We start from the raw sequence: 19,859 nt of genomic DNA on the forward strand, positions 1-19,859 counted from the left end.
ATACAATGGAATATTAGCCATAAAAAAGAACAAAATAATGCCATTTGCAGCAACAATGGATGGACCTAGAGATTGTCACACTGAGTGAAGTTAAGTCAGACAGAGAAAGACAAGTATCATATATCGCTTATATGTTGATTCTAGAAAAAGGGTACAAATGAACTTATCTACAAAACAAATAGAATTACAGATATAGAAAACAAACATGGTTATCAGGGGGTAAGTGGGGGGGAGGGATAAATTGGAAGATTGGGATTGACATAAACACACTACTATATATAAGATAGATAATAACTAAGTAAGGACCTACTGTATAGCACAGGGAACTTCACTCGATATTATGTAATGGCCTATATGGGAAAAGAATGTAAAAAAGAGTGGATATATGTATATAACAGATTCACTTTCTGTACACCTGAAACTAACACAACATTGTAAATCAACTATACTCCCATAAAAATTTTGAAAAAAGAGATCTTTTTAGAATAACGTCGTTTTTTAAAAAACAAAGGTATTTCTAACCTTTTCTCTTTGAAGGGGTTTTTTTTTTTTTTTTAATGATATGGATTATAGAATTAGATAAAATTACTGATGAAACTCCTGGGACTGTATTGGTAAAGAGAACAAAGGTGACAGAGCAGACTTCAATTGACCATAACAAAACAGGTAACTGGCAGAATACTTACTAGTTTTCATTTCTGGGCTTAAAAAAATAACTTCCTCTAGCAAAAGAATAGTATTTAGGGAGATGAAAGACATCTATCTCTACAGGGAAGAGAGGAGGGTGTTGTACTAGATTTTTAAAAGGACACAGGAAATGAAGAGAGGTAGCTAAATGGTTAAAATTGATTTAGAAGAAATGCAAAATGTTTTGATTTTGCAAAACATTTTAGTGCCCAAACTTGCAGAACTTCACTGGTTCACTGTTAGTTTTATTTAGTAATCTGAAATGCTTGTGAACCAAATTATACACTAGAATTAACGATTTATTTTTAAAATTTTAATCATGAGTGTCAAAATGGGAGAAAGAGAACACTTCACATAGTTCTACCTCCCAAAAGGAAAGAAACAAACATTGCTCACTATATTCTAACAATTAAAAAAAAGCATTAAAATTCTTTTTTTTTGTAAATCAAATCATATTTAAGATATGTAAGTAAAGTCTGTAATTTGAAGGAACTTTGTACTGAATCTCACAGATATAATTGGCTTCAAATCCTAGTTTGGTGACTTTCTAGCTGTGTGAGCTTGGCCAAAGTATTCACCTTCCTGTGCCGCAGTTTCCTCATCTATAAAAGAGGTCTAAGGGCTCCTGCCTCATAGAATTGTTGTGAGGATTTAATGAGATAATGGATAGGAAGTGCCTGAAAGAGGTTCTGGGACATAATAAGGGCTTTATAACTGATAGTAAGGATAACCATCTCTTTATTTCTTTAGCTTGAATTTTCAGAGTTTTTAAAATGAGATATTGCTAAATTATAGTCTTCCCCTAAATTAAATATTTCCCTTAAGTTAAATATTAAATATTCTCTATTTCTATGTAGAACCCCACACATTAAATATACTCATTATTTACTGTGAACTATTAGATCCTTGTCTCTTAACTCATGCACTAAGTACTGCTGTTTAAATACTAGTTAACCTAGAAAGGCTAGACAGACTGTAAGAAAGGAATGGTCAGTTTGTCACTCAGGATGATAGATTTATGACATCTGAATCATATGCACAATTATTAGGAATCTGACTATTTCTGAAAAATCTGTACACTTTACAAACACACATTAAAGTTCTTACAACTCCTGGTTACAGTTTCATTAGAGTTCCCATGCTGGTAGCTCTCAAGGTGCAAAGAGTTCCTTTGTAACAGAGAGTACTGGACTGATTACATACACTTATCCCAAGAAATCAGAACAGAAAGTTGAAGCTACAAGCATTCATGTACAGTCAAAAAAATTTAAAGAGGATGGTCGTCGTAGGCAGCTGCCTAATTCTTTTCGGTATAGGTGTGTGTGTTTGTCCTGAATAGAAAGAATAACATGTCCAAAGATAAACAGTGGAAACAATTTTAACTGTTCTTCAAAGAGAGCAAATACTCTTAGTACTGTTACTACTTTCAATTCTAACATCAAATCACGAATTCCTTTACTTTTCCCATCTTGTGTTCACCACACAAATATCTAAGAAACATACTTCTTGTGTTCTTTGAATTTTAGGTCATCACTTTCAGAAACATTCTTCTGTCTACCACAAGCTAGAAAGCCACATTTTGGCAACCTTCTCTTGAAATTAAAATTTTTTGGTGAGTACTAGGTGGAGAAGGACCAGCTTGGAGGGCAGATTCACACCTTGGCCCTGGGCCATCCTGGCATGAAATGCTGCTCTTCAATTCTGTGATGCTCAGAGGTGCAAATCTATTCCATGTTCCCATAGCCACTAGGAGGTCCTGCCTGGAAATGGCAGGGGATTCCAGAGGCTTCCTCAGGAAAAAGATTTGAGTCTGGATTCGCACCAAATATTCTCTTTAACTCTCCAGGGTTGAGCTTTGGGTACTCTATTTAGTCTGGGAAAGATTTCTTTTTATGGAGACAGCCCAAAGGGCTAACAGATGTACCTAATGACAATGGTGGTTGGCCACTGGTGAAGCTGGAATGCAGAATTAGTGCTTAGATGGCAGATACTGCTTAGAATCAAGCTTTAAAAAAGTGTGTGCGGGTTTCTACCAGCACTGATCACACGTGGGGAGACTGTAATCATGGGCACATTGTGTATCTATGGGTGTAAGTGAAATCTATTATTTACAGAATTAGGGTCAGCTTCTATGCTTTTACTGGAATTCAGAGGCACTGAAGGTGAATTAAGTATTCTTGGACTCTATAAGGAGGCTGGCCACGTGCCATGCTTAATGCTGCATCTATGGGCTGGTGCCATTTCTGGAGTACACTGGAATATTCCAGAAGAGCTTGCCTCCTTTATGGAAAAGTGACTTCTATGAGTGAGTGTATGGGGAAGAGAAGAAAAAAATTATCCTATTGGTTAATCTCAGTTAATGCTCTTCAATTGAAGAAATATTAGTGCATGACTGTGCCAAGATTTAGGGAACTGTAAAAAAAAAAAAAAAAAAAAAAAAAAAAAAAATGAAGACAGAGTCTCAAACAGCAGTCAAGCAAAATAAGATCCCTACATCTCAGGAGCTCACACTTTACTGCTGAAACAGGCACGTGTGCAAATAATTAATAATAATAGCTGCCATTTGTTGCATATTTCATATGTATCAGGCTCTGTTTTATATCTGAACTAAATCTAATCCTTAAAATAGCCAATGAGCTAGGTGCTGCTATAACCTCCATGTATAGATACGGAAAGAGAAGGGTAAAGTAACTTTTTCGAAGTCACGGGACTGGTAAATGGTAGAGCTGCCATTCAAACCCAGGGTATCTGGCTCAAGAATCCAAGTTATTTACCAGAGCTTCTCCAATTAAAGTATAAGTGGTGCTATTATAACTGAGTTCTTATAAACAAGGGAAATAGAAAAGGTGGTATGTAAACTGGATTTTGAAAAACGAGTAAGACGATGACAGTAGGGCACTGGGAAGAGGAGCATCCCAAGCACAGCAGCAGCAGGAAGGGGGTGCTGGGCGTGGCGAAAGGAGCGTAAGCAGACCAATGTGCCTACGTTGTTACTAGATTGTGAAGACCCTGAGTGCCAGGCTAAGGAATGTGGTTCCTTCCTCCTTCCCCCTTTTTAAAATACAATGAAGGACATTCATGAGAAAGCTTTTGCTACGGGAAATGACAGAATCACACTTGCAGGGATGCAGAAGAATAAAAAGAAATCTCATGGGCAAACGGGGAGTCAAGGGACCTGCTCCTTTCCTCCTTTTTGAGCATCCCAAAAGAGGCAAAGCATTGACCTCGTGATCAAAAGAAGGCACCGTACTCTAGGGCAGAAAATAGTTTTGCAAGCCAGCTCTGATTAGCTCCTAGAATCTTTCTGAACTGATGTTTGGAAGGCTCTTAGGCTGCATCCAGGCTCAGGTAACGGACGTCTGATCACCTGGCGATGTCTGCCATGGGTGCAGAAAGGGGCATGAGCAGGCATGTGTGCTGTCTCTGTTCCGGATGATGGCTGCAGAACTAAGTCTCCTTTTCTGTTCCCCAAGTCTACATTCTGTGAAGATCAACCATCCATGACCCCCGAGCTTGTGAATACCACTCTTCAAAAAGATCGCTTCAGTAATGACTTAATTCTACTCTGCCCTTGGTCAGCGCTTATGGCTCAGAACACATTCATAATCTGTTTCAGAGAAATGGCATGTGTTTAAATGATCCAGTTCTGACGATTTTGAGGACTTAGAAAAATTAAAGGGCACAAGAGGCACCAAGGAGGAACACTCACCTTTTTTGCCCCTTGTTCCTCTTCCACACCGTCTCCTATGACAACATACACCACTTTTCTTCCAAACCTCTGAATTATCCTCTCAAAACAGCTTTCCTTTCCTAATGAACAAAAGTAAATTATAAAAAAATGTAAAGTTTGAGTAAGTCAGCACTCTAGGGCTTAAACTTTTTATATAAAATGCTTTTTCCATGCTTCTGATCCAACTCTATCGTACTTGTGCGAACTAGGAAAAGAGTGCTTTTATATGCCATTTGGGGAGTACGCAGAACAGCACAATACAGCAAAAACTGTAAATGAACGACCCATGTGGTGTTCTGTCCCTTGGGAATGGACAATTTCAGTACTTTTCCCCCCAAGACTCATTTATTAAAAAGTAGAATCTAGATCTAGAGCATTTGGTGGAAAAAGTTTTGTTTGGAAATAGTACTTTTCCCCCTACAAGCTGAGACTAAATGAAAGCATGCCATTCTGGCAATATATTTTAACTTGACTTAAAAAATGTTTCGTGATCTATCAAACTCTGAATACAGTATCTGATCGAAAGACTGTTGACAAGGATGAACAAAACCGAAGGAATGGTTTTGTTACGGCAAGAGAAATCCAACACTGGACTTGGTCTATCCCTTCATTTTCAGGTTGGGATGCTCTTTGAATGAAAGACACCCTCCCCCCAACCCAGGCCTAATGCACTGACCTGAAATATTCTTGGAAAACTGTTTCTGAAATGAATGTCAGGTAATTTGGCGCCCTACAAGAGAGAGCGTGCTTGCCTGGCCCAGGCATCTAATGTTCAGTAAAGCGCTTTCCTAGAGGAAAAGTGGGATAAAGGTAACAGGATACCTGTACCTATCTATTATCTTTCCCATGTCAAGACTTAGTTTAGGCTCCCGTGGCAGCTACACTGTCAGCATGTCCCTGTAGTTAATGCGGCCATTGTTGCTTCTTGGAGCAGGAACTGGGGTTCCAAGTCGTGGGCTGCCAATAAGGTCATTTTAATGGACAATGGGACAGTTTATAGTTTTCAAATGTGAATGGCTGAACGGGGGCCTGTACCTCTTTCAAATAAGGATCAGATATACACACGAACAAATTGCTTGTTTGCTTAAACAAATGTCTGCTTTATATTTGTATTTTGCACTAAAATCTCTAGTTTGCATCTGACAGAACGAAATAAGGCCAGCCTTATTCAAAGGATGTCATTTCAATGCTTCTTCAGTTGCCCACTAACCTGTGAAATATTAAATCACCTTGAGAAACAAATACAAAGGATGGTTTTCACTGCAAAAAATATGTAACCAAACAGTCAGATGTCATGAAACTTTCTTTCCCCGCTTAGAGGGAAATGTTTATGTGGTTTTGTAAAGTTTCCTTTTCACGGAAAAAAGGAAGGTAAGCTCAGTGTTATTTAAAAATAAGTCCCCAACCTTTTTGGCACTAGGGACCGGTTTTGTGGAAGACAATTTTTCCATGGACCGGCGGGGGTGGGGGTGGGGGTCGGGGCCGGGGGAGATGGGGATGGTTCAGGCGGCAACCCCAGCAATGCTTTGCTCCCCCTTCACCGCTCACCTCCTGCTGTGTGTGGGGGGCAGGGAACCCTGGCCTACAAGGAAAATTCCTGGGTGGTTTTCTGCATTGATCCCCAAATTAGATCTCATTTGATGGCAAAACTAGCAGCAACTTACAGGAGTTTCAATCCCTACTGTTCTTATTAAAAATATCATGGAAAAGTGATTCTACCGATGGTTTTGAGATCATTTCTACCACCATACAGTTTTTAAATCGAACTTTTATTCTATACTGAAAACAATTAAAGTTAAGTCCAATATGGCAAACAAAATGCCCATTAAAAAAATACTTTCTTGATTGTTATTGTAATTTCCTATTATCCTCGCATTTTCAAATTATTTGGGATTAAAGTTCAATGTGCATGACGTGTAATACGCTCATTGTTCTTTTCTTCTGGGAAGTTAAGTGCTATCCCTTCTGTATTATACGCTCATTTGGAATATGTTCTTTATTTCATGTGCTGATAAACCTTTCCCTTGGATCCTTGTTTACAAAACACAATGATTCCTCTTTATTGATACAGATAGAATAAAGACCTGAGTTCGTGGAAACTGATTGCTATTTTATATGACAACATATAAAAATTCAAGTTCTACTAGGCTACTAGGAATTCTATTTGGTATACTCCTTTCATTTTATAAGTATTTTCCAGTATTCTCTCCTTGGCCCTTCTCAGGAGGCATCAGTCATTCTCAAACTCCAACTATTTCCAACTTGACAGGGCTATCTGAATATCCCATAGGTTTTTCAAACTCACGTTGGTAAGATCAAACCCTTATTATCTTTGCCATCAAACCTGATTTCCCCATCAGCTAACAGTGTCACTACTGACCCAGTTGCCTAAAAGAAACCTCTGTGTCAGCCTTCTTCTGAATAAACAACCATTTATTCACCCATTTCACTCAACACTGATTGAGTACCTACCATGTGCTGGGCCCTGTAGCCACCATGATGAGTGAGACTGACAGACTCAGTTATCAAGGAGACTATGAACAAATAACTGAACAAGCTATTTTTTAGTGATAACTTAGTAAGTTCTTTGAAGGAGAAGTACAAGCCAAATAGATAGGGGTTCTGTTTTGCACCTTTTTCTTTAGCCAGAAACAACCTTCTTTCCACCTACCAGGATACTCAGCCTCCTTTCCTAGGACTCACTCACATAACATTCATCTCATTAGGGCAACCTACGAGGCCACTTATGATAAGACCCGAGTCTACCTTTCCAGCATCAGCTCGCCCATGGGCATTGCATGTTAGTCACCCAGGACAACTCACAAGTCCCTCAGCAGGGAACACATTTTAATTCCTCTGTCACTTTGTTCTCACTAGCCATCTGCCTAGTAAACTCTTATTTACCCTTTTCTACCCAGCTCAAATGTCATATCTTCCCTTTAGTCTTCACTGACACGTGCCCTCTGCTTCCTCCTGGGTGGGAGTGAATGCTCTCCCATTGAAGTGCACATTTGGGCACTTAGTGGTAGGACCCCTTAGGGTGTGGAACGGAGTCTGCTGGACCTTGGAATCAGAGAGATCTACTTCAACCCTTAACTTTACTAGCTGTTAACTTGAACAATTTAAGTCTCTGAGCTTTAGTTTTCTCAGCTGAAAAGTGGAAAGGCTGCAAAGACTGACTTTAATATGTAAAATGTTTAGTACAGTTCTGAGCATCTAGTAGATACTTGATAAATGCTTATTTACATACTACTTTGTCATATTATAGTTATTTTGATGTCTGCTTCCCCTGCTAGAGATAGTGAATTCCCTAAGGAAAGAGCCATGTCTTCTTTTTATCCCGACTTTTGTTTTGTCTTGGTTTATATCTTAACTAAATTTCCCATTAATCTTCTTTCCCAACTACATTTCCTTCTTGCAAGAATTTAATTTTTTTGATCCCCATAACAAAAATGGGAACTCAATCATTTATACATGTTGTAAAATAAAGTGAAAAAAATAGTTCCAGTAATAATAATTATTAGAGCAAATTAAAGCTGCTATTAGTTATTTCATTTCTACTTTGTATATTTCTATACAACTACTTGTTTTAGCTTATAAAATATTTTCATTGATGTTGCCTAAGAGAATAAAAATAAGATAATAATCTAGAAGTGATGCTAAGTTGACTATAGCTAAAACACGTAGGTTTTAATGTTAGCCAGTAAAGTAAAATTTTCTGAGTTCAACTACGTGGATTGTGCTTTATATTTCTCTTGATATCTAAAGCCAATTTTGACAATAAAATTGGTTAAATCATTCTTCTAGTTTTCTGACATTTAGCATTCTGAAAAAAGTAGTCCTATTTATTGCCTTTCATTTATACTAGCCTGAAAGCAAAGGGTTGACTGTTAAATAAATAAATTAATTAAAAAGCAGCTTACCAATTTTAGTTGCACTGTAAATATTTTCTATTGGAAATACAATTCCTAATCCATACAGCAGGACTTTCGCCAATGCTGGGATAAGCTGAGTAGTTGTTACTAAAATATTAACACAGTTCGTCCTGTGAGAATACAAAGAAGAAGAAGAAAAAAAGACAGTTGAAAAATAAATCTCCAAAATGAACAAGCACAGCTCGTTCTCAGGCAAAGGCACTTTGTATGAAGTGACCTGGGGAGAACTTACCGGGAGTGAATGAGTGTGAGAGCTTTCAGGGCCAGTGTCAACCAGGAGTCTGTCAGGGCTTCAATCTCGGCCCTCAGCTGCAGCCAGGCTTCCCTCTTAGCTGGACCAAGCAGACCTGTGGATTTAAAAGCACACGAACTACTTCCTCACTAACGTGTCTCGTCAACTTTATAAACAGTAAACATTTGAAACTACTCGAATACTACCCTCAAGCTTTATAATATACTAAGCAATTTTTCACGTCATCATTCATTTGACAACTATTTAGCACCGCAGGGAACATCTACTGGTTTTGCATTCCTAGCACCCTTCTTCTGGCTATAGACGTCATCTCTTCTTTTTGGGGAGCCTACTCTCCCCCATTTCTCCAACCATGAAGTTTGAGCAGAGCAGACCCTACTCTCTGGCTCCCAGAATAGCCATATGTCCTCAGCTTGGCCAGTGAAAGGCTGGTTTGGAACTTTTGCTCAATCTATTGGGAAAGACACTTTCCACCCCATGGAGGTGCTGAACTGGCAGCCTATAAGCCTGGCCCTACTGGTGGGCACATTTGCCACCTTTTGGGAGGCGGTAATTTTCCAAAGGAAATTACAGGCCAAAGATTACTGACTGCATCACCTGAGCATCTGGATTTAGCCATGCCAGAAACCAACACCACCTAAACTTTTCATTAGGTCGATATGTTCCTTTTCATACCAAAGCCATTTTGAACCACAATCAAAAGATCCAAACTAATGCAAACATCTACCCAGTAGAAGGAGCTTTATGATTCGTCTTAAGTCCTTTAGGCAGGAGGTCATGAAACTTACTCCAGGTCACACTACTACTAAGCAATGGAGCGAGGACTAGACTAGCCTGACCAGGGCAGCTGGCTCTAGTCTGTTACTTCTGTCACTCAGTCACAGCAGAATAATCACTCGTTAGATGAAACGGCTCTCAAAAAAAGCTATTCTATCCAAAAAATGTGTGATGTAAAAGTGTGTGGTACTTTGAGCATCTTATCAAGACTATCTTAACTAACCCAGTAACCTACTGGTGATAGTCACTTGCCTCCGACATTATTTTTGTAGGTATTGTAGATCTCTTTTACTCGTCTGTAACGGAAGGCCAACTTTCTCATCCAGTCTACACCGCCCCGCACGCCGGTTGCCAAGCATAAATTAGCGCTGGTTGCCGCAGCAGGAAAGCCATCTGTTCCAAAGTTATATGTGCTATTTAGATGCAAGAAAAGCCCAAAGTTAACCAAACAGAAAGTTCATCTTAATAAGCTGAGCAACTAAGCTATAACATGGAGCCCATCACTTCCCATTCACGGGCTCACCTTAGGTCTTGTCCATTGTCATCTGAAGAGACATCATCTATATGAACTTGGTCACATTCCTAAAATGCAATTAAAATGATACATGTTAATTTTCAAAAAGCATCTACATTTATCTACATTTTTTTGGAGGGGGGAAAATCCACACAAGCCTGTTTAAGAAAAAAAAAAAATGCCCAAACACTCTAATTGGAGTGTTTTCCAACCACGGCAATCAGTAGGTGGCAGTCTAGTTAAATTGACATTTTTACCTACTTCGGGTCCTTTTACAATATAAGAAACGAGCAGTGTCATTAAGGACTACTGTTATTCAGGTTCAGAAATCACATTTTTGTGTTTAGAAAGGAAAGTGATTGAAAACAATTAGCATATGTGTTCCATAAACCTCAGGTACCTGAAGACATCGTGCTGCTCCGAGCTGATTCAGTCAATGCCGAAGCGTAACTGAAACCAGACATTTCGGTAAATCTAACATGCTAGAAAAATTAAACCTGATGCTAACTGCCAATGAAATTATGCCCTCTGATTTCTGTCGAGCCACACACCAACACAGCCTGAGGCCAGCGTGTGGAGGAGCCCAGACGAGAAAATCTGTTACTGGTTTGCCATTGATTTGAGAGATGCAAGTTTTATTCTCTCTGTGTGTGTGTGTGTGTATGTGTAGGAAAAAAGCATGGGAGACTTCACAACCTAAATAAAAATAATCAAACCACGAGGTGTTTTTCTTACTGTTTTTAAAACCTTTTAACTTTTTTTTTTTTTACTGTTTCACTATTATTACATATTCATTTTAAATATCGGATTGATGAGTTGATTATAGAATAATACGATTTGAACAGACCTGATATTAAAATCCCAATCCACGTGTAAAGTGTTTAGAATAGGAGGTGTAACTGTGGGTTAAAGCTCAGTTGGACGAGTTCACGTTGATACACCTGCTCACATATAAGTACGCCCACATCTTACTGCTGTGTCCCCAACCCCCAGCATCATTGTGGGAAGAGCAGACACTCAGTCAACATTTGTTGAACAAATGAAGGCAAACTAATTTGGAGACAGACGCGGTCCCTAGTCCAGAAACAAGTAACACACACTTGGCATGCTTTAATGTTTTCAGTTATGATTCTCCTCTTGGCAGTCAGCCTCCAAGTACCCCAGAGGCCGTTCTGACACTTATTTCCATTAAAAGTTTTAGTTAAAAAAATTTTTAAAGAAATTTGCAGGCGTGCATCCTGTATTTTAAAATGTTCTTCAGACTAAAGCTCTGGTTATCTTTCCTATAGAGTTAATTGTATAGAATCTAGCCTATCTGTCCCTCTCGTGCTTCACATCCAATGTATAAGAAGATACCACAGGTAAGCACCACAGGAACAGAAGGTGTATTTTTATGTTGCTGGTTCCTTCTGAACAAATTCTTTTCTCTCCATGGATTTGTGAGGAAAGGAGCAGGAGATAGAAGTGGAAAGAAACTCAAACCAGCTGTTGCTTAACAGAATTAAAATCCTGACCCCCCAACCTCTTCTTTCTAAAGCATCTATTTTCCAGGCAACCCTCTCCCAGCAAGCAGCAAGTTCCAAGGAGGAAAGGACTTTGACCTTGTAACCCTCCCCTGCTCTCCCGAGGTCCGTAACCGCAGATAAGAAAAAAAGGAATAAAAGTCTAGGAGGCCTCACAGGCAGGACTGTGAATTTAACATTTAAAAAAAACAGGTCATTCCTGCAAAACATGTTTGGAAACTTCTCAGAGTTATTAATTATACATAATTCGGAGGATGAAAGATGAATGATAGTTGTGTTTTTTCAACAACGTACTTATTCTGGGTTTAAAGAATTACTAAATCATGACTTTCTGCTATCTAGCCATTTATCTAGCCAGAAATACAAAAATTACGTTGTTGGTAAACTACTCTTTTCGGGTGCATGGTCAGTTACAACACAAACAAATGCAGAAAAGCGTACTCCCCGCAAACAAACAAAAACCCCTAAAGCCTTACTTAGCGCCGCAACGGAGGATTTTTCTCTCTTGGGAGAGAGAACGGAGAGGAGGAGGAAGTTGAGAAATTAGAAGAGGAAAAGATATGTTAAAAAGAATTTAATTCAAGGAATCAGCGGTGACCTAAAGTTACTAGGTTAACTCTAGGGGTGGGAAGAATTCTTTGCAAAAACAGGGTGTTAAGAGGCTTTTCTTAAGCTAATGCTCTTGAAAATCTCCATTACTAACAGAGCAGCCGTTATCTTCTAATGACTGTTGATGACTCTACCGTGGCTATTGTCCATCCACATCCTGTATTTGTTTTCTCCTGCCAGCTTTCCTTAAGACTTTTTGTTCCCAGGCTGAGGCCCTCATTTGAAGTATTGTTCAATATCTCGGTTCGAGCTAAGTGTCAACAGCTTCCAGCTTTTTTACCTGCAGATAACCAAACTCACTTCACGGTGATTTGATTAAAGCAAAGTGTGGTGTGGTGGCGACAAGGAAACCCTGCTCTTCAGCTGGAGAATTTTTTGTAGAACAATTTTAATCAAAATAGATTAAAAAAAATCAAGCGCATTTTTCAAAAGAGCCTCGTTAGCGCTTTTAGGAATTAAAACATCATAAAATGTCTACGTAAAATGGGTTTTTGGAATGGGCGCTCATTTTACTTAACAATAGACAAGTACTATGTTGCACAAACTTGGCATTGATAAGATACATATTAAAGATGCATCACCGCTGAGTCCCTGCATGAGTTTACAAATAAGGGTATAAATGTCTTGGGAAATAAGCTGTGTATTTTTTAAAAAATTTAATGAGAAACTATAATATTACTTTTGATGCTTACCTATGAAAAACTTTAATTCCTTAAAGAATGGAGACTATTAAGATACCGAAAGAGCATTTCATTTCCCAGCAGAGCCCTGTTACGTGTGAACTTGTGCTACGTGTCTTCACTCCCAAATTAGAAACTGCAGTTCCCTGCATTCTGATATCGTGCAGTTGTCTCCTCTGTGGGGACGAGGCTCCCCTTCTCCCACTTTTCAGAAGCCATCTAGCTTTTTGTTTGTCTTCCTAAGAGCCTAATTGGAGGTTTCCATTTTTGCTTTCCGAATTTGGTTGCTTTGAGTTTCCAAATTCGTCATAAACCGAGACAATTAGGTAACTGAGGGAGGGGAGCAGAGGGGGCTCTGCACCCACTGAAACAACAACAGCAACAGAGTTTAAATCCCCCACTGGTAGACACAGAAGACAATAATGGAAGCTTTCTGTATTTTCACGTGCCAAAATATATCCCTACAAACCCTAATTTAATGCTTAATACACAGAGTGCAGATATATAGAATTCCACGAGAAAATACGTTTTTATTCCCAAAAGACTGAATGTGCTGAAAATGTACTCTTGAAATAAACTTCCAAAAAGTATGTGATAGGATTTTAAGGAGTATGTCCTTACCGAATCCAAGTCTTGGGGTGACATCCACATAGGGGGCTCCCACTGCCAGCTCAGCCAATTGAGCATATTTCACGCATTAATCAGTCCTACTGAGACTTGAGATGCCTAAGGGACCCCTAGCATATATGGGTGTCAGGCTTGGGGTCTCACTTGGGGACACAGAGTAGTGATTTCCTGGACTCCTGGCAGACTTTGCACTCAATACCCATCCAAGCAGGCTAATGGGTGCCTTGGATTAAAAAGGTGATCATTTATTTATTCATGTGTCTGATTATTTATTAAGGGGTGACTGTTCTGGGTATTGTTCTAGATGCTAAGGATACACCACTTAACACAAAAATCCTTACCATCTTGGAACTAACATTTTAGTTGGGAGAGACACCCGAACAAGAAAAAATGCAAAATGTACAACCAGACAGTAATAAGTGCTAAGGAGAAAAAATACAGCAGGCGAGGGGAATATGCAAGGCTGTGGTGGTATCTGCGGAAAGAGCTTTGCAGGCCAAGGAAAGAGCAAGTTCAAAGGCCCTGAGGCAGGAGGGGAAGAGTTACATGGGCCAGCAGGTGACAGCGGGAGCTGGCTCTGCCTTGGAAGTAGCATCAAGTTATCAGTCCCTGCCCTCAAGGCACCTAGTTTAGCAGGAGGGCCAGAAGTTAATTTAACTAGCTACACGTGTGCTAAGTTAATTACACTTGTGGTAAATGCTGCAGAACCTCCCTGGAATCCAAAGGACTATCCTCTTGGAGAAAAGGGAACCCTCCTGCACTGTTGGTGGGAATGTAAGTTGGTACAGCCACTATGGAGAACAGTATGGAGGTTCCTCAGAAAACTAAAAATAGAATTACCATATGATCCAGCAGTCCCATTCCTGGGAATATACCTGGACGATACTATAATTCAAAAGATACATGCACCCCTATGTTCATAGCAGCACTATTCACAATAGCCAAAACACGGAAACAACCTAAATGTCCATCGACAGATTAATGGAAAAGGAAGATGTGGTACATATATACAATGGAATACTACTCAGCCATAAAAAGGAATGAAATAATGCCATTTGCAGCAACATGAATGCAACCAGAGATTATCATACTAAATGAAGTCAGAAAGAGAAGGACAAATATATGATATCACTCATATGTGGAACCTAAAATACGGCACAAATGAACCTATTTACAAATGAACAGAGGCAGACTCATAGACATGGAGAACAGACTTGTGGTTGCCCGGGGTTGGCTGGGGGGGAGGGAGAGGGATGGATTGGGAGTTTGGGTCGGTAGATGCAAACTTACATTTGGAATGGATAGACAACAAGGTCCTAATGTATAGCACAGGGAACTATATTGAATATCCTGTGATAAAACATAATGGAAAAGAGTATAAAAAAAGAATGTACAGATGTACACATTTCCAAATAAATAAATAAATAAATAGAAACAAAGGACTATACTCTTGCTGAATGGTGGAATTCTGTTTAGTCCAAGAGGGTTGCAGAGCTCTGAAAAACTGAAATTATAGTTTGCCAGATCAGAGAGGGACAGCCTGGCCCACTGTTTATTCTGGTTGCTTTTGTGATTAAAGTAATCAAATACAGAGATACATGGCGGACAGCTAGAGGTGGTTCACAATCGCTGAAGCTGCGGTAACAGAAACAAAACACAGCTTTTCGATCCCAGACTGTCAATGCCGGTCCTCTACTTTTGCATGGCTGTGCAGTGGAGTAGGGGAAGGTGGAACTTTTGGGGCAAGCCATCCTTCTCTCTAGGAAGTACCTTAGACTTAGAGATGCAAAGGGACTCTGTACAGTTAGTGAGCAGGTCCCAGAGGTGAGAGGGAAGGCTCTTGAACATAGTTTCCTTTTACCCCCCAAATTACAGATGTGAGAATTAATGTGGGACTGGAAAGGGATCAAGAGGTGGGCAAAGAGTTATTTGTTGTTCATAGCTTTCCAAAGGGATGTCAAAATCAATATTTTTGCATAAAGGCTCTGTGTCAGGTCAATCCTAAAGGAATATATAATTAACATTTTTAGTTAACCAGTTTTCACATATACCCACATCTCACAAAGAGATTCTAAGGAAGAGTCAGGCCAGTGCTGGGCACAGTTATACAAGATTATCCTTCACTAGGAAAATGTCACAATACCGAATTAGATATTGCTAACACATCTGGCCCACTGTTGCCATCCTGAGCTCAGTCCTTCCCTTTTCAGAAGTCCTAGAGCACCAGGGATGCACCATCCGTTGACATTCGGTTACCAAAGTGTCCCGTGTTGACACTTCGTGTCCCACAGAGAGCGTGTTCCTCCTTCCCTCAAAGTGATGGCGAACGACTCTGAGTCGTTTCTTATACTTCTGTGGAGTTCCTGCAGAGGCAGGCCCACGCTTTCTCTTACACAGACTCCTATTTCTTGTTGAGTTGAATTACTGTTATTTGTGTAGAACACAAAATAGTATTTCATGTTATAACCCATTTTACAGATGCAAATAAATGGAGACTCAGAAGAGTTAAATAACCTAAGTACTGAGACACTATACAGGTCTTTGACCCCCATTCACTGTTTCTTCCCGGGATCCCTGGATTTCACACAGTGTAGACAACTGCCCACTGTATGTGGTGGCCACGACCTAGGTCCCCGGTGCCTCGTCCGTTGTTTCACGTTTAGGGGACTCCTGCTCCGGGACACATCCTCTCCTTCGTCTGCCCCACACCCACCTGGGTCCAGAGTTTGTCACCACAGCCCCTCTCCCAGCCTGGAGCTCGGATGTGAGTCCTCCATTCTCCAAGCCCCGCCCCTTCATCTCTCCACCACGTCTCCAAATGATTGGCACTCTAGAGGGAAACGGTTCCGGAAGGAGAGCCATCGTGGGAACTGGGGTGGAGGGGACAGAGCACAATGGTAGGCAGTGAGAGCGTAGGTGTGTGACTTGGACACATGTCCTAATAGGAGCCTTGAAGCCAGGAACAAGGATTTTGGCCACAGTCACGGTAGAGTTGAATGAGGGCAGTTGGCAACGATCAGGGAGGCGTGAGATTGAGCCTACAGGTGCTGGCCTACAGGCTCTGTCCTACCTGAAAGCCTCCTAGGAGCATCCTTTGGATAAACACCACAAACCAAATGACCAAAGTTTACCCTCGCCTGGCTTCCCTTTATGTTCCATGGCCTGTGCCTCACAGAGCAGTAAAATAAATAAAATTAGCAAGCTTCAGTTACTCCCAGCCCTCAGCTCGCAGCCATCTCAGCCCTCGTGGGGCTGGATTATAAAATGCTCACATGCGTGGCTGGGGAAAACTGCCAACACATGCAGCAGAACTGAATACCAGGTCTAGACTTAGAGATGCGCGGGGACTCTCTACAGTTAGTGAGCAGGTCCCAGAGATGAGAGGGAAGGTTGGGAGCAGGAAGAAAGCCACATGGGGTACCAGCTCACAGCCAGGCGGCAAAGGCACAGTCTCTCTCAGAACTCTGGTTGCACTGTTATTCTGCCTTTTTTGGTCCCTTCCGTCATTATTTTTGGCACTGCAACTCAAGCTGACCTTTTTCTGATCCATCATCATCTCTGGCCTTCCAGGGCCGGGCCACAGACATGTTCTTTTGGACCAAGCCCCGGGAATAATTCCGAATTTGTACAGGGGCTCATATGCAAAATATTAAGTTATGGCAGAATTTTTCTGCAAATATTTATTCTGCTTTGATACTGTAGTGGTTGGACTTTTCCCCCCAAGCCTTTCACTTGTGCCACAATTATGTAAAAATACACCATACCATTCACATTCATTTAGGAAAATTAATAAGAAGAATTAAGACAGTTACAATGGGTCTTATTATCTGTGCCAAGCACAGTGACGTCATTGCCAGGATGTTGAGGCGTTTATACCCCTGAATCCGACACTAGAAACATAAACTCCAAATAAACCTGCAGGCTTTGAATAAACAGAGACACTTAGAAGACTTTGAGGCAGTCCTGCATGTTATGAAAGGGAACAATATAAAATTCTTACAAACACGTCTTTGGAGAAGTTGAGTTACAGAAGCCCCGATTCTGCTGACTGAAGCGATATTTGCTCCATTTCCCAAATTTACCATGAGAAAACGAACACCGTACTGCTGACTAATTGTATCAATAACTTTCTTTACAAAGTAAAGAAGGAAGGAAGAAAGAGTCACCGGAGAAAGAGCTATTTTCATTGTCTACATCAGCGAGCCTACTGAGACCCCCTGGAGTTGGTGAAGGCCAAGGAAACCACGCCTGGGTTCTCTCTCCCCTCCTGTCTGTCATCAAGCAGTTACATCCACTGCTCTGACCTCCCCCCCTCCAACAATACAGATACTTGCTTGATACCTTAGACATCTACAAGTTACTAGAAAGTTTTCCTTTTATTCCTAAACATGAAAATGTTTAATTATACAGAGTACAGGAGTATTTCTAGTACTTTAGAGACAACTCAAACAAATCGTCTGAAAGCTTTATTTTAACAAGTGATCAGCAGTGCTTGAAAATGTTTAAAAAAAAAAAAAAAAGACCCCCCCCCCCCACCTGTGGATGTGCCCACACTATCCTCTTTCTCATAGAAAATCTAAATTGTACTGATGGCATTACGGGGTGACCAGTATTTGAGTGACAGAGGTTTTAAGGGAGTGATTTCCATGGCGGCTTTTGGAAATAACTCCCGACTGCCTAGATATTTGCATAGCTTTGTTGGAAAAATAAGGTGAAATGGGTCATCTCTAGAGATTTTCTGTTATTCAGAAGTTCTATGTAGGGGGAAGGAGTGGTCAACAAACAAGTTAATTAATGACAAAGATGTGAAGAATCCTGCTTCTAATTCACTGACAATTAGAGTCAGCGCCTCGAGCTCGGTGGTTAAGAAATTCTGTCTGTACTGTACAGCACAGGGAACTATATTCAATATCTTGTAATAACCTATAATGGAAAAGAATCTGAAAAAAATATATATATGTATAACTGAGTCACTTTGCTACACACCTGAAACTAACGCAACATTGTAAATCAATTATATACTTCAATTAAAAAAAGAAAGAAATTCTGTCTGAGAGTTAGGAAATTTGCAGAAACCAGGGTTTTACTTGCATATTTCGCTCTTTTGCTTTATAAAGGAGGCTGTCCGATCAACGTGCTGTGTATTTAGACTTACTGATGGGGCATAATATGCTTGTAGTGTGCTTTCTAAAGGTGTGTCCAAACCCTCACTGCACTTTCAAATGGATGCAATGAAAAGCCATAGAACTGCTGCGTCCCTGTGCCCCTCACCAAGGACAGGCGGCAAGCCTGCAGCGCGGGCCACCTGGGAAGAAGGGTATCCGGGTTGCAGCCCGGTTACTCTGGCGCTCAGCGGCAGGACCTGTCATGCCTGTCTGGGGTGCACCTTGTGACCTGCCGATTGCCTGTGCTTTCCCACTACAATGCTTCCTTGCAAAAGAAAAGGGTGCAGATTACCCAGGGCTAAGGCACAGGAGGTGAAGAACAAAGGGAGTTTTTGAAATCATTCTGTTTGACAGTTTGCGAAACACCAAGTTAAGGAATTAAAATATAGCTGGACAAATTTATCTTCACATTCCCACTTTAAACTATCTACTCAGCACAGCATCAGTGCCAACGCGTATTTTAAGTCAATGTTTAAATATCCCCATCTGTTTTGATAGGAACAGGATGACACAACTATAGAAGCCAGTAGGAAAAAAATTTAAAAAAAAACAGAATTTTGAATCTCAGAAACCGATAAGAGGAATTTTAACATCTATTTTTAACATTTGGTAGTAAGATGCAACTTGTGGAGACACGTGCTGTTTTAAATTATTGTTTCTTACTTAGAAAAACAGTATTTTAATATATTTAATGTTACCATATCCTGTAGGGATTATCTAAACGAGAGAGATATTTTACTAGAATCATGTTTACTTTAGCTAGGAGACCTAGGTACCTGTATTCAAAACCCAAGATTTGAATTACAGCAGTTTCAACAAAGGCAAGATATTAACTATTTCAATCTCATTCTGTTTAGATGAATATTCATAAAACATTTAGAGAATAAAATCTTTACTGAAAGTACCTGGAGATGGCATATTAAGGCAAAAGATAAAGTGCTTAAGCTACGTTTTCGTATATGTACGAAGTTATACTAAATATTTAAGATCACTAAATAAAAATTACAGGACTCTCAAGCTTCTTATTAACAATAATTAAAGAAAAGATGAGAACATGTTTTTAAATTTGTAATATTTTCTTATAATATTAATTCCTTTAAAAATGTGCTCATTAAAAGTAAGATGTCATGATAATACCACTGCAGCACGCCGCTCAAAGAATCCCAAAGGAATTACATGAAGCTGGTTCCTTCTTAGAGAGTGGTACAGTGTTAATAAATATGTCAGTTTCACTCTGCTTGGAGTTCCTTCTTTCTAACCATGAATACCTTCTTTACCACATGGTTATATTAAATATATTTGTCTTTATTTACACCCTCCACCTTAGGGTGAGGAAAAGGAAGGCTTACTAATGAAAGC

At 40.0% G+C, this 19,859-nt stretch overlaps 1 protein-coding gene and 1 long non-coding RNA gene across 7 annotated transcripts in view; one reads left to right on the forward strand and one right to left on the reverse strand.

Moving 5' to 3' along the window:
• LOC309646385 overlaps positions 1–19,859 on the forward strand; it is a 146,147-nt gene that overhangs the window by 102,546 nt on the left and 23,742 nt on the right. The window lies entirely within an intron of this gene.
• Positions 1–19,859, reverse strand: part of EYA1 (EYA transcriptional coactivator and phosphatase 1) — a 325,931-nt gene that overhangs the window by 10,283 nt on the left and 295,789 nt on the right. For 5 of the 6 annotated variants that reach the window (XM_082432593.1, XM_082432591.1, XM_082432592.1 and 2 more), the window contains 5 exons: positions 9,906–9,964; positions 9,635–9,795; positions 8,585–8,699; positions 8,341–8,462; positions 4,397–4,497 (listed from right to left, as the gene is read on the reverse strand). In XM_082432593.1, coding sequence (XP_082288719.1) covers positions 4,397–4,497; positions 8,341–8,462; positions 8,585–8,699; positions 9,635–9,795; positions 9,906–9,964 — 558 coding nt within the window. The remainder of the gene's footprint in view (positions 1–4,396; positions 4,498–8,340; positions 8,463–8,584; positions 8,700–9,634; positions 9,796–9,905; positions 9,965–19,859) is intronic. The other variant, XM_082432589.1, reaches the window with a different exon arrangement.

The sequence above is a fragment of the Balaenoptera physalus genome (genome assembly GCF_965194825.1).
Source record: "Balaenoptera physalus genome assembly, chromosome: 17".
NCBI lineage: Eukaryota > Metazoa > Chordata > Mammalia > Artiodactyla > Balaenopteridae > Balaenoptera > Balaenoptera physalus.